The 14,633-nt window shown below is 43.7% G+C and overlaps 2 protein-coding genes across 2 annotated transcripts in view; one reads left to right on the top strand and one right to left on the bottom strand.

The window, feature by feature from the left end:
- The window catches only part of LOC310635918 (zinc-alpha-2-glycoprotein-like), a 203,616-nt gene that overhangs the window by 120,948 nt on the left and 68,035 nt on the right, over nucleotides 1-14,633 (bottom strand). The gene's annotated exons all lie outside the window — the stretch shown is intronic.
- The window catches only part of LOC310633255 (major histocompatibility complex class I-related gene protein-like), a gene marked incomplete at its 3' end in the record, with an annotated part of 31,337 nt that overhangs the window by 14,409 nt on the left and 2,295 nt on the right, over nucleotides 1-14,633 (top strand). The window contains exons 2-4 of the mRNA XM_083350941.1: nucleotides 6,081-6,353; nucleotides 12,780-13,055; nucleotides 13,640-13,924. Of these exons, the coding sequence (XP_083207067.1) occupies nucleotides 6,081-6,353; nucleotides 12,780-13,055; nucleotides 13,640-13,924 (834 nt within the window). The remainder of the gene's footprint in view (nucleotides 1-6,080; nucleotides 6,354-12,779; nucleotides 13,056-13,639; nucleotides 13,925-14,633) is intronic.

A 14,633-nucleotide genomic window follows, 5' to 3' on the forward strand; every position in this document is an offset into this window, starting at 1 on the left:
AGCTCAGCCAGGTCTTCCGGGCCTGCACGGCTCTTCCAAAATCCTCAGAACAGTCGGGGCCCTCCGGAAAGCCGACAAACAGCTGGTCGGCGCTGCGGGGCACAGTCAGCTGGTCGGCGCCGAGAAATCTAACACAGGGCTCAATCAGTTCTTCCGGGCCCACACGGCTCTCCCAAACTTCCTCCGAGCAGCCGGGGCCCTCCAAAAAGCCGACAAGCAGCTGGCCGGCTCCGCGGAGCAAAGTCAGCTGGTCGGCGCTGAAAAACACAGAAAAACACAGCGCGGGACTCAGGCAGTTCCTCCGGGCCTGCATGGCTCTCCAAAACTCCTCCAAACAGCCGGGGCCCTCCGAAAAGCCGACAAGCAGCTGGCCGGCAACCGCGGAGCAAAGTCAGCTGATCGGTGCCGCGGAGCAAAGTCAGCTGGCCGGCTCCGTGGAGCAAAGTCAGCTGGTCGGCGCTGAAAAACACAGAAAAACACAGCGCGGGACTCAGGCAGTTCCTCCGGGCCTGCACGGCTCTCCAAAACTCCTCCAAACAGCCGGGGCCCTCCGACAAGCCAGACAGGCAGCACAGCAGCTCCAGGAATAACCATCGGAGGCTTACCTCGACCCTAATCCAGACCCCCAATACAGAAAGAGTGACATTCCTGTAGGGCTCCCAGGGTCACCAAAATTGCTGGAGCTCCTCGCGGAGCTCAGCCAAGCACGTCCGCCATCTTGGGCATGCGCATAGATAGATTCTGGGAATTGAAGTTCAAATGGCTGAGAAACTAATTTAGGCCTTTATGTTGAGAGTCACTGATCGTGTGAAAAGTTGGGTAGCCACGATCAGCCCCTGTTAGAGATTAAACTTGATTTGGGTGACAATATTATATAATGGAGTAAAAGCACCTTTAAGGAGTTAAACGGCCTAAGGGTGTGGCTGTAATTATTCCACATAAAAGAGAGTTAGATGTTACACGTAGTTTCTCTTGTATATGTGTTTGATGTTAGTGTTTGGATACCTCTTGTTCTCTTGTTTGCTAACTTGATATTTATTCTCTCAAGAATCAACTGCTTGCTACAGTGTATATTGTTTTTGATATTGGTAAGCAGCTTTTGTATTTTGATACTATGTTTTTTATGGACTGATTTTTATGTGCATGATACTGGATTGATACTTGGACTATTTCTTACTGTGTTTCTTTTTGTTGTCTGAGTAAAAATAAGTTATAAAACTCGTGTTAGTGCATTACTGTTTGCCTAAAAGTCCCAGTACAACTTCCACTGTGTATTAATAATACTCTGTTAAACAAACCATTTTTTCAACAACATATTCTAACAATGGTTATGGGCCCAGCTCCAGTGTGGTGCTGAGGACAGGCACAGTATTGTATTTATATTTCCTAACTGAGTTTTCAAATTCAGACAATGGCACAAGGACTATTCAATCCATTCTGCATTACCCGGCTTAATGGGTCAAACTACGTATCCTGGTCTACACAATGTAGTTTGCTATTACAAAATCAAGGTCTTTGGAAAATAGTCCATAATCCTCCTGATGTAACTGCCTGGGATCCAACTAATGAAGAAGATAACAAGAAGATTATAGACTTCAATAAAGACAATGATAAGGCTTTATCTATCATTGGGCTAACATTAGGAGACCAACAGCTAGTCCATGTGCGTGGAGAAGAATCTGCTGCTAAATGTTGGGCTAAGTTGAAAAAGATTTTTGTTCGGGACAGTGTTGGTGCTCATATAAATCTTACCAGAAAGCTATTTAGAGCTAGACTGGTAAAGAATGGCGATATGTTAGCTCACCTTAACTTTATAAAAGCAACTTTGTTGGAACTGCAAGAAAAAGAACTTATTTTCTCAGAGCTTCACCAGGTTTACATCATTTTATCATCATTGGATGAGAGCTACGATGCCTTTGTATCGTCCTTGGAGGTTTTGTCCAAAGAAGACCTAACTGTTTCTTCAATAACTGGAAGGTTGTTGGAAGAATCAAGATGTCGTATGGAGAGAAAACAGTTGAGAGAGCCATTGCAACAAGAAATAAAGAAGACTGAATCTGCTTATATTTTAAGGAAATGCTTTAATTGTGGGTTAAAGGGACATATTGCTAAGTTTTGTCAGAATAGTAATTGTCAGAGAAAGGAAAGCCATAGAAAGAATAAAAAGCTGATTAATGTAGCTGTAGCTAATAGAACTACTAATAACCACAATTGGTGGGTGGTAGATAGTGGAGCTACACACTGTATTTCAAAAATAAAAAGGGATTTTGAGAATATAAGGTCTAGTAAAAAATATATTTCTATGGCTAACGGCTGGAGAGTCAAGGTCTCTGGAGAGGGTAAGGTTTACTGTTCATTTTTAAAACAAAGTTTGGAAATGCTATATGTTCCCAGATGTGATTATAATCTATTATCAGTTAAGGCATTATTGGAAGCAGGTTTTAAAGTTACTTTCCAAGGGGAGGAATGTCTTATTCAAAAGAATGAAGTGAATTTAATAGCTAATATGAAAGATGGTTTGTTTGTAATTAGCAATGATCCTATTATAATGGCTACTACTTGTACAAATCAAAAACCACATGATGAATGTATTCATTTATTACATAGAAGATTGGGTCATGTGAATTTTAATACACTAAAAAGAACTGTAGCTTTGTCTAATGGGTTTAAGTTAAAGGCTTGTAAGAAATATCTGCAGTGTAACGTATGTGGTAGAGAAAAGAGCAGGGCAGCACCAGCTAATAGGTTAGATGGATTTAAAACCACAACTCCATTAGAACTGGTATTTATGGATTTGATAGGTCCTATGAAACCCAGTTTAGGGGGTGCTTGCTACATATTAAATATTCTAGACCATTATAGCAGATATGGGTTCTGTTATCTCCTTACGTCAAAAACTGAAACTATACAAACAATATCTAATTGGCTCAAGTTTGTACAAAGGAAAACTCAGTTAAATGTAAAAACCATAATAACAGACAATGGAACTGAGTTTGTTAATAAACAGTTCAATGAGCTGTTAGTTTCAGAGGGAATAGAGCATAGACGTACAGCTCCTTATAGACCTCAGCATAATGCATTTGTTGAACGGAGGGGCCAAACATTGCAAGCTATGATTAGATCTATGATTGAAGATTCTGGTTTACCTGATAGCTTATGGGGAGAAGCAGCAAAATGTGCTAATCATATTTTAAACAATGTGGTTAGTTCAGCTACAGGTAAAATTCCTTATACCTTATGGTATAAGAGAAAACCAAATCTTAGTTATATTCACACATTTGGGACACCTGCTTGGGTACATATTCCAAGTTCAATAAGAAATAAAGGAGAACATAGAGCTAAACAATTATTTTTTGTTGGCTATGAGTTAAACCATAAGTCTTATCGGTTCTGGGAGAAAGGTACTAAAAACATTTATTGTAGTTCTAGCGCTGTTTTTCAAGAACAGTCAGGCTGGGAAAGGGTAGAAGATATTGTATATATTCCTCAACAAGATTTAACTAACTCCTCAAATGAAAGTGATAAAGAAGAGGAGGAACCTGCTAGAGAGATCAAACAAGAACCACTGATAGTGGAGACAGGAGAGGAAGAAGATATTAATGTAAATGTACCTATAAGTCCAATAATTCTCAGAAGGTCTAACAGGGAAAGACGACAGCCTGATCGTTTCGAGGCAGGTTTAATTTGTCAAATAGACATTGAACCTTCTAATGTTGAAGAAATAAAAATGTATCCTGAGAATGAAAGAAAGAATTGGAAAGTAGCTATGGATAAAGAAATAAAGTCTTTGCAAGATCTTAATGTTTATCAAGAGGTTAAAATACCTAAAACAGAAAAGTTAATTGGATGTAAATGGGTTTTTAAACTGAAAGAAAGTGTTACAGGAGAGGTAATACATAAAGCAAGATTAGTTGCTCAAGGATTTGCACAGAATAATAGTGATTATGATGAAGTATTTTCCCCAACGTTAAGAGCTTCCACTCTTAGGGCTGCTTTAGTTTGGGCAGCAAATAAGAATTATAGTATAAAACATGTAGATATTGAAACTGCTTATTTGCATGCAACATTAAACCATGATATATATATGAAAGTTCCATCAGGAATAGAAAGTAAGGTAGGGTACTGTTGGAAACTGAATAAGAGTTTGTATGGTTTAAAACAGTCAGGTTATGAGTGGAATAGATGTTTAGTAAAAGAGTTAAATAGTTTGGGATTTAAAGCTAGTATTGCAGATCCTTGTTTATTTATAAAACAGCAAAATAGTGAATTATCATTGTTATTATTATTCACTGATGATATTGCTATTATAGCAAAAGATGAAACAGAAACTGAAAGAATAATTTCAGGGTTAAAAAGAAAATTTAGAGTAAAAGATCTAGGAGCTATTAGTCATTATCTAGGGCTGGATATTGTCAGGACTAGTAAAGGATTTAAACTGTCTCAAGCTAAGAAAATTAATGGTTTGCTGAAACGTTATAATATGGAAAACTGTAAACCAGTAAAAACACCTATGGTTCAAGGTTTTGAGAGTTCAGCAGATAACAGCAATGTCTTTGATAAAAAGATATATCAATCATTAATAGGCAGCTTGATGTATTTATGTAACTGGTCAAGACCTGACATAGCATTTACAGTTAATCATTTAGCTAGATATTGTGAGAATCCTACAACCAGATGTTGGCAAGGTGCGAAAAGAGTTTTAAGATATTTGAAGCACACCATACATTATTCTCTATATCTAGAGCCAACAAAGGAATTGGAACTAAAAGCATTTGCAGATGCTAGTTTTGCATCTGATACTGTAACCAGAAAATCCACTTCAGGATTGGTTGTATTATTGGGAAACGCTTTAGTAGGATGGAGGTCTAACAGACAGAAGCATATAAGCTTATCAACAACTGAATCCGAATTTTCTTGTTTATCTTTATTATGTACTGAGCTATTGGTATGGAAACAATTATTGTTTGATATGGGTTTAAATTGTAATGAACCAATAAAAGTGTATGAAGACAATCAAGCAGCTATAAAATTAGCAACTAATGCTGCAGTGAAAACTAGATCAAAACATACGGATCTACGGTATCTAAATGTCAGACAATGTGTTAAAGATAATTTGATTAAACTGGAATATTGTGCAACTGAAGATAATATTGCTGACCAGTTTACTAAAGCTCAGGGTGCTATAAAGCATAAATCTGTTTGTGATATGTGTAATTTGAGATTGTGAAAATATATGTATAATATGCCACCCAAAAGGGGAGATTGTTAGAGATTAAACTTGATTTGGGTGACAATATTATATAATGGAGTAAAAGCACCTTTAAGGAGTTAAACGGCCTAAGGGTGTGGCTGTAATTATTCCACATAAAAGAGAGTTAGATGTTACACGTAGTTTCTCTTGTATATGTGTTTGATGTTAGTGTTTGGATACCTCTTGTTCTCTTGTTTGCTAACTTGATATTTATTCTCTCAAGAATCAACTGCTTGCTACAGTGTATATTGTTTTTGATATTGGTAAGCAGCTTTTGTATTTTGATACTATGTTTTTTATGGACTGATTTTTATGTGCATGATACTGGATTGATACTTGGACTATTTCTTACTGTGTTTCTTTTTGTTGTCTGAGTAAAAATAAGTTATAAAACTCGTGTTAGTGCATTACTGTTTGCCTAAAAGTCCCAGTACAACTTCCACTGTGTATTAATAATACTCTGTTAAACAAACCATTTTTTCAACAACATATTCTAACAGCCCCCTCCCAAGCTTTGTGGAAGGCCTTGCTGGAAGGGGGGAGTGTGCACTTGGGGCAGGTAAAGTTTGGGGGCCCGACCTTCCCCTCCTCTCTAACCCCACCTTCCCTGCCCTCCCACCCTTCAGGCCCTCCAAAAAGCTGCTTCTTTCCCTCTCAGTCGCTCCCGCCTCCCACCTCCTGCCTCCTCTTCCATCCTCTCCCCCTTTCTCCTCCCCCCCCAGCTCTCCTCCTCCTCCTTCTTTCTGCCCAGAGCCTCAGACTGGAGTCTCCAAAGGATGAGGGACCTTGACTGGAGCCCCCTAACTCTGCCCCTCTGCGTCCCTTCCAGGTGCCTCCTCACACTCCCTGAAGTTTCTCGTCACTTTCATCTCGGAGCCCAGTCAGGGGCAACCCCAGTTTGTCATTGTGGGGTACATGGACAGTCAGGTCTTTGTTTACTATGACAGCAACAGCCGGAGGGTGGAACCTCGAGTCTCCTGGATGGAGAAGTTGAAGGAGGAGCCCCAGTACTGGGACACTGTGACCCAGATATCACGTGGTGCGGAGGAGAGGTTCAGAGAAGAACTGAAGATTCTGAGGCTTGGCTACAATCAGAGCGAAGGTGAGTGATGGGTCGGGTGGCTACTCCTGCCCCATAATTCCCTTCCCAAGAAACAGAGGGGGGAGAAAGGAGGGTCCCTTGAAAGGAAAGTCTGCTTCCCCACATTTAAAAAGGTTTTTAATATGTTTATTCTTTTTTAAAAATCAGTATAAGCTTGTCATTGCCTCCATAGCTGAAGTTTTCTGCCAGTTGCAATTAATAAAAACATTTTTTTAAAGTTATCCCTCCATCTCTCTGGATATTGATAGGATGTGGAGATGGATATAAACTGAGTTCAAAGAGACTGAAATCTCCCCTCCACCCCATGAAGTTGGGGGGTCCTGGCCTTGGTGGACCCACTGCTGTGGGGGAGGGAGCGGATCCCAGGTCTCTCCCCTCTCGGAAAAGAAGCAAGTGGATCCTAAGGAGAACTTGGGGGAAGCAGGTCCCTGTTTTTCTGTCTGTTTCCACCTGAGACAAATGAGGGATCAACTGCAGATCCATCTGGGCTGACTAGATCCCCCTCTTTCACCTCTTTTTAGAGGGATGAGAGGCCCCCAAAATGGCAGGAGCTTCTTCTTCTCATCCTCCATCTGGAAGGAAAGGCCAGGAGGCCAAATGGGCAGGTATCTTGGGGGTGCACAGGATCACTTCCAGGATCCTCCTAATCTTTAGGACAATCCTCTTCCTGAGTCGCACAGACCCCTAATCTTTAGGGGGAAAAGGAGAAAAAAAGAAAGAAATCCCCATTTGGGGCCCTTCCTGAGTCGCTCAGAGCGCTGGTGGCTTCCCATCCTTGGTCCCTCAGGCTGGACTCCTGCGCTGCCCTCTTGCTGGGGCTTCCCTGGAGGGGCGAGGCCATCTTCTGCAGCCCCCCCCTTCTGCCATCTTTGGGGCACAGGTTTTACCTTCAAGGGACCTGATTTAGGGGAGATTGCAAGCAAATTTCTGTTCTGCCCCTGATCCCCCGAGGATCCCCCCAGATCCCTCCAGGCCCCTTGTGGCCTCTCAGGGGAGCAGAGCTGGGCCCAGAGAGCTCCCCCTGGTGGAGGAAGGAGAGTAGCCAGAGTGGAGGGGAGCCTCTTTTCCAGGCCAAACAGCCCCAAATGTCCCAACCTTTCCTCAAAGGGAGGCTGCTTCAACCCTCCCATCCTCTGGGTATCCCCCTCTGGACCTTCCCCAGCTCCCTCCTGTCCTCTTTTAAGGCCTGGTGACCAGAACTGCACCCAATATTCCAGATGTGGTGGCACCCTTGATTTACGCAAAGGCTTTATCACATTAGCCTCTGTGTTTTCAATACATTTTAATGGTCTCTGATATCCTGTTTGCCTTTTAAAAATTTATATATAATTTGTATTGAACCTTTCCAACAAAAGATAAGAACTAATTTTGTTGTAGTAGTTGTTAGCTGTGAAGACGTGTCCGACCCATCGCGACCCTATGGACAACGTTTCTCCAGGCCTTCCTGTCCTCTACCATCTTCTGGAGTCCATTTAAGCTCACGCCTACTGCTTCAGTGACTCCATCCAGCCACCTCATTCTCTGTTGTCCCTTTCTTCTATTGCTCTCAATCTTTCCCAGCATTAGGCTCTTCTCCAGTGAGTCCTTCCTTCTCATTAGGTGGCCAAAGTATTTGAGTTTTAGCTTCAGGATCTAGCCTTCTAAAGAGCAGTCAGGGTTGATCTTCTCTAGGACTGACCGGTTTGATCCCCTTGCAGTCCAAGGGACTCGCAGGAGTCTTCTCCAGCACCATAGTTCAAAGGCGTCAATACTTTGGCGCTCAGCCTTTCTTATGGTCCAACTTTCACTGCCATACATTACAACTGGGAAGACCATAGCCTTGACTATACGCACTTTTGTTGACAGGGTGATGTCTCTGCTTTTTAGTGTGCTGTCTAGATTTGCCATGGCTTTCCTCCCCAGGAGCAAGCGTCTTTTAATTTCTTGGCTACAGTCCCCATCTGCAGTGATCTTGGAGCCCAGGAAAATAAAATCTGTCACTACCTCCATTTCTTCCCCATCTATTTGCCAGGAACTGAGAGGGCCGGATGCCATGAACTTGGTTTTCTTAATGTTAAGTTTCAACCCAAGTTTTGCACTCTCCTTCACCTGCAACACAAGGCTCTTTAATTCTTCTTCACTTTCTGCCATTAGAGTGGTATCATCTGCATATCTTAGGTTGTTGATATTTCTTCCGGCAATCTTAATTCCAACTTTTGATTCATCTAGCCCTGCCTTTCTCATGATGTGCTCTGCATATAAGTTAAATAGGCAGGGCGATAGTATACAGCCTTGCCGGACTCCTTTTCCAATTTTGAACCAATCAGTGGTTCCGTGTCCAGTTCTCACTGTTGCTTCTTGGCCCACATATAGGTTTCTCAAGAGACAAATAAGATGGTCTGGTACGCCCATCTCTTTAAGAACTTGCCACAGTTTGTTATGATCCACCCAATCAAAGGCTTTAGCATAGTCAATGAAGCAGAAGTAGATGTTTTTCTGGAACTCTCTAGCTTTCTCCATGATCCAGCATATGTTGGCAATTTGATCTCTAGTTCCTCTGCCTCTTCAAAATCCTGCCTGTACTGGAGGTTCTCTATCCACATACTGCTGGAGTCTAGTTTGTAGGATTTTAAGCATAACTTTACTAGCATGAGAAATGAGTGCAATGGTGCGATAGTTTGAACATTCTTTGGCACTGCCTTTCTTTGGAATTGGAATGTAAACTGATCTTTTCCAATCCTGTGGCCACTGTTGAGTTTTCCAAATTTGCTGGCAAATTGAGTGTAGCACTTTTACTGCATCATCTTTTAAGATTTTGAATAGCTCAGCTGGAATACTGTCACCTCCATTAGCTTTGTTGTTACTCAGCTTTTCTAAGGCCCACTTCACTTCACATTCTAGGATGTCTGGCTCAAGGTCAGTGACCACCTCATTGTGATTATCAGGGACATTAAGCTCATTCTTGTATAGTTCTTCTGTGTAATGTTGCCACCTCTTCTTAATCTCTTCTGCCTCTGTTAGGTCCCTACCCTTTTGGTCCTTTATCATGCCCATTTTTGCGTGAAACGTTCCCTTCATCTCTCCAATTTTCTTGAAAAGATCTCTGGTCCTCCATATTCTATTGTTTTCTTCTATTTCTTTGCACTGTTCATTTAAGAAGGCATTCTTATCTCTTCTAGCTATTCTCTGGAATTATGTATTCAATTGGGCGTAACTTTTTTTTCTCCCTTGCCTTTTGCTTCCCTCCTTTCCTCAGCTATTTGCAAAGGTTCCTCAGACAGCCATTTTGCTTTCTTGCATTTCTTTTTCTTTGGGATGGTTTTGGTTGCTACCTGTTCTACAATGTTGCAAACCTCTGTCCATAGTTCTTCAGGCACTCTGTCTATTTGTCACCTCTACTGTATATTCAACAGGGATATAATTTAATTCATACCTAAGTGACCTAGTGCTTTTCCCTACATTCTTCAGTTTAAGCCTAAACTTTGCCATGAGAAGCTCATGGTCTGAGCCACAGTCAGCTCCTGGTCTTGTTTTACTGACTGTATAGAGCTTCTCCATCTTTGGCTGCAGAGCACATAGTCAATCTGATTTCTGTGTTGACCGTCTGGTGATGTCCATGTGTAGAGCCGTCTCTTGGGTTGTTGGAAAAGAGTGTTTGCTATGACCATCGTATTCTCTTGACAAAATTCTATCAGCCTGTGCCCTGCTTCATTTTGTACTCCAAGGCCAAACTTGCCTGTTATTCCGGTTATCTTTTGGCTTCCTACTTTAGCATTCCAATCCCCCATGATGATAAGGACATCATTTTTTGGTGTTAGTTCTATAAGGTGCTGTAGGGCTTCATAGAACCGGTCAATTTCATCCTCTTCAGCATAGGTGGTTGGGGCATAGACTTGAACTACTGTGATATTGAATGGTTTGCCTTGGATTCAAACTGAGATCATTCTGTCATTTTGAGGATTGTATCCCAGTATTGCTTTTCCTATTCTTTTATTGACTATGAAGGCTACTCCATTTCTTCTGAGGGATTCTTGCCCACAGTAGTATACCTGATGGTCATCTGAATTAAATTCACCCATTCCTGTCCATTTTAGTTCGCTGATACCTAAGATGTCGATGTTCAGTCTTGTCATCTCTTGTTTGACCACGTCCAGCTTGCCTTGATTCATGGATCTTACATTCCAGGTTCCTATGGAGAAAAAATCTTTACAGCATCGGACTTTCCTTTCACCACCAGACATATCCACAGCTGAGCGTCCTTTCGGCTTTGGCCCAGTCGCTTCATTCTTTCTGGCGCTACTAGTACTAGCCCTCTGCTCTTCCCCAGTAGCATACTGGACGCCTTCCGACCTGAGGGGCTCATCTTCCAGCGTCATATCGTATTGCCTTTTGGTACTGTCCATAGGGTTTTCATGGCAAAGATACTGGAGTGGGTTGCCATTTCCTTCTCCAGTGGATCACGTTTTGTCAGAACTCTCTGCTATGACCTTTCCGTCTTGGGTGGCCCTGCACGGGATAGCTCATAGCTTCATTAAATTACTCAAGCCCCTTCGCCACGACAAGGCAGTAATCCATGAAGGGGTAAGAACTAATAGAAGGTAACATAAAGCAGGTAAAAGAAAGAAATCAAAAAGAAATTAAAAGTACAAGAAAAGAAAACAACTTGAAGAAAATAAAGAAAAAAGACATAACGAAGTGGCTTCTGATATTCTTCACAGCAGTTACAAATATAAATATATTCTAGCCTCCCTAAAGCAGCCTTTCTTCACCTTTTGATCCTGGAGGAATCCTTGAACTATTTTTCAGGCCTCGGGGAACCCCTGAACGTCCCGGCTCAGAGATGGGGCAGAATTGTTTCCTGCGTAGACCTATAGAGATGCATTAACAGCGTTTTCTTACACTAATAAAAACTTGCCTTTTCAGTGTGATCCCTGTGCTTTTTTTTTGCAGCACAAATATTCAATTCTGTGCCAAACGTGCAATGAACACACACAAATTTCATCTTCAACTGAAATAAGACGGTTTCTGTCTTAGCTTTTGATGCTTCTGAAATAAGACAGAACTTTTTCTCAGAATGAACAACCTGCCTCGAGGTGGTGAATGCTCCAACACTGGAGGTTTTTAAGAGGAGACTGGACAGCCATTTGCCTGAAATGGTATAAGGTTTCCTGCCTGAGCAGGGGGTTGGACTAGATGACTTCCAAGGTCCCTTCCAACTTTATTATTATTATTATTATTATTATTATTATTATTATTATTGTTGTTGTTGTTGTTGTTGTTGTTGTTGTTGTTGTTGTTGTTGTTGTTGTTGTTGTTGAAAACTGCAGCCAGATTTTCACTGCCTTCCTGTGAATGGCAGGAGACTCTTCTTGGGCAGAAATCCAGAACCTATTTTTTTTCCCCTGGGCAGATCAGGGAATCTCCACTGGATGGCAGGATCAGACTCAGCTCAGGAGGATCTTCCTCTCCCTCCGAAGGGAAGATCTCAGGCTGAGCAGAAGCTGCAGAGAAAGGATCCCTCACCTGGTCACTCATGGAAGTGGAAAGGGAGGGAAAGGACCGGTCAGTTTAGTTCAGCTGTACTTACAAGTGGTTTTCCCTTAGATCTGAGTTTCTGGCGTCCTTCCTCATTTTCAAGCCCAACCAGAAGTAGAAACATTTCAACATTTCCTTTTGGTTTTTTCAAACATTCAGTTTCCTTTTAAATCCAAGCATTTAGTCACATGAGGATGAAACATCTTCTCCAAGGCCTTGCAGAGACGGTAAAGATCAAACTTCATTTCATAGGTCAATAACCCTTTTTGGTGCAGATCAGATTGGGCCACTTGCTGCTGTTGCTAAGGCAATTATTCCTTTGTGGCCCTTCAAGGCTTCATTCCCACATTGCACGAAGCCATGGTTTGTTTCTGGTTAATCTAAAGTGGGAACCAGCCCTGTGATTTGGTGATATTGGTGAATGCAGACCAAGATTTATGGTCACAGGGATCTTTGCAAACTTCTTTGCAGATCGACCAGATTCTCTCTGAGGCCATGAGATTCTCAGTCCCCCTTTGCATTCGCAGATTCAGGCAACTGTTCCTTCTCTGGGATCCCTTCCTTTCCCCCGCAAGAGTCTCCCCAACAGAGGAGCGGCAGAAGGAAAGATGGAGGAGGCTCCGTCCCTCCGTTTCTTCGGCGACTCCTTCTTTTCTCGCTCTCCCTCGGGATCCTCCGCTGGCTTTTCCAGCTTCCCTTTTCCTGGGGAGGTTCAGGGGCTCCATCCTGAGGGGGGAATGGACAGAGAGAGGTCGAGGGAGGGGAGAAGGGCAGGGAGTGATGGGGGATTTCTTTCCCTTGATTGCTAGGGAGGAAACGGGGGTGTCAGTGCCTGTGTCAAAGTCCCTGCAGGGAAGGGGGTCTGTGCCTCTCTTGAGGAGTCCCCAAACCATCATCTTGTCCCTATTTCAGGCCTTCACACGTGGCAGTTGACGGTCAACAGTGAGCTCCAGGCTGATGGGAGCAATACAGGATTTTGGCAGTATGCTTATGGTGGGAGGACCTTCCTCACCTTTGACAAGGAGACCCTCACCTGGGTGGCCTCCAACCCCCAGGCCCAGATCACCAAGAGGAAATTGGATGCTATTCCAGGACATAATCAGAGATATAAGGCCTTCCTGGAGGAAGAATGCATTGAGTGGCTGGAGAAGTACCTGTCCTACGGGAAGGAGGCACTGCTGAGGACAGGTGAGCCTCTGGATCCAGGTTGGACTTTCCTCCTTTATGACTGGATTTCTTGTGCACATTCCCCCCCTTTGGGCTCCTGGTCTGCCCAGGAGGGAACTCCCCCGCTTGCCTTCCAGTCCCTCCCCATGATGCGGGAAGCCCTGTTTGGTTCCCCTTGCCAGGCCGCCCTTCAATGGACCAGGAAACGCAACCTCTGCCTGGCGGGTGTCTGGGTGGATCAGGCAGGAGAAGCACCTGGGGGTGTCCTCTTCACGGCCCACAATGAGGCAGTAGGAACACTTGGGGTTCTTCAATGTTCTCTCTCTCTCTCTCTCTCTCTCTCTCTCTCTCTCCCTCCCTCCCTCCCTCCCTCCCTCCCTCCCTCCCTCTGGAGGTTTTTCAGGCTGAGTCCCTGGGAAGGACTCAAAATCAGGAGTTCTTGTGGTTGAGCATTTTCCAGATCTGGAGCATTTCCAAAACTCTTGGAGATGCTGCAGGTGTGGAGTGGGAAGTAGTGGGAGACTTTCCTGCCCCTCCAAGTTTCCCACCCACCTTCCAGGCTCTGGAGGGGCTCAGAGTTAATTCCGGGGGTGCCGTTTCTGCAGAGCCCCCAGAGGTGACCGTGAGCAGCAGGACAAAGGAGGTGGAGGATGGGATGGAGACGCACGTCTGCCGCCTGCATGGCTTCTACCCCAGAGAGATCGATGCCTCCTGGAGGAGGGACGGGGAGGTCTGGCTGCAGGACACCTTCCGTGGCTCCGTGGCCCCCAACGCGGATGGGACCTTCCACGCCTGGCTCAGCATCCAGATCGATCCCAGAGAGAGGGGCCGCTATCGGTGCCACGTGGAGCACGACGGCCTGGTGGAGCCTCTGGACGTGGCCCTGGAGGGTGAGAGGCTGCAGGGAGGGAAGGGCTGGGCTCTTTGGCAGGCTGGGTTGTGGGAGAGGAATCTGACCTCCAGATGTGTCCAGATGTGAGCATACCTGAGCTTTAAGCCATTGGTTTTTCCAGTGTTTGGGGTTGGTGAAGCTGCAGGGACCAGACCATAGAAATGGCTTCAGGGGATGTAAAGGAAACTCCAGAATCCCCTCACAAGAGCTGGCAGATCCTGATGAAATCCTCTTAGATCCCCTCTTAGCTTCTCTCCCTCCCCTGTTTCTTGCCTCCCTCAGAAAAGCAGCAGTTGTTCTGAGCACCCAAAAAAAGATTTTATTTTCTTTAGAATTCCTGAAGTACAAAAGTCCGGAGGAGAGTCTGAGTCCCTTTTTTAAGGGCAAATTTAATTAAAATTGATGAACTGCAGCTGACTTCAGGAAAGTTACAGAGTATCTGGACTGATGCATCAGGAGTCAGAAAAGGGACCATCAATCCGAGTTTTTACCCTCAGAGACTTTTCCTGCTGTAAAGACCGAAATGTCTTTGTGTGTTGCTGCTCTAAGAAAGAAGTTGCACGTTATTTTATGATACAATATGGGAATTCCTGAGGCTCAGCATAAAACCTAAGAAAAAAAGTCCTCTAAGAACTCTGCATATACTCATAATTGCCCCCAACATTTTTTACACTGGACTTCCAAAATTGCAGAATTCAAGTTTAAAT

Source organism: Vipera ursinii (genome assembly GCF_947247035.1).
Source record: "Vipera ursinii genome assembly, chromosome: 2".
In the NCBI taxonomy this organism is placed as follows: Eukaryota; Metazoa; Chordata; class Lepidosauria; order Squamata; family Viperidae; genus Vipera; species Vipera ursinii.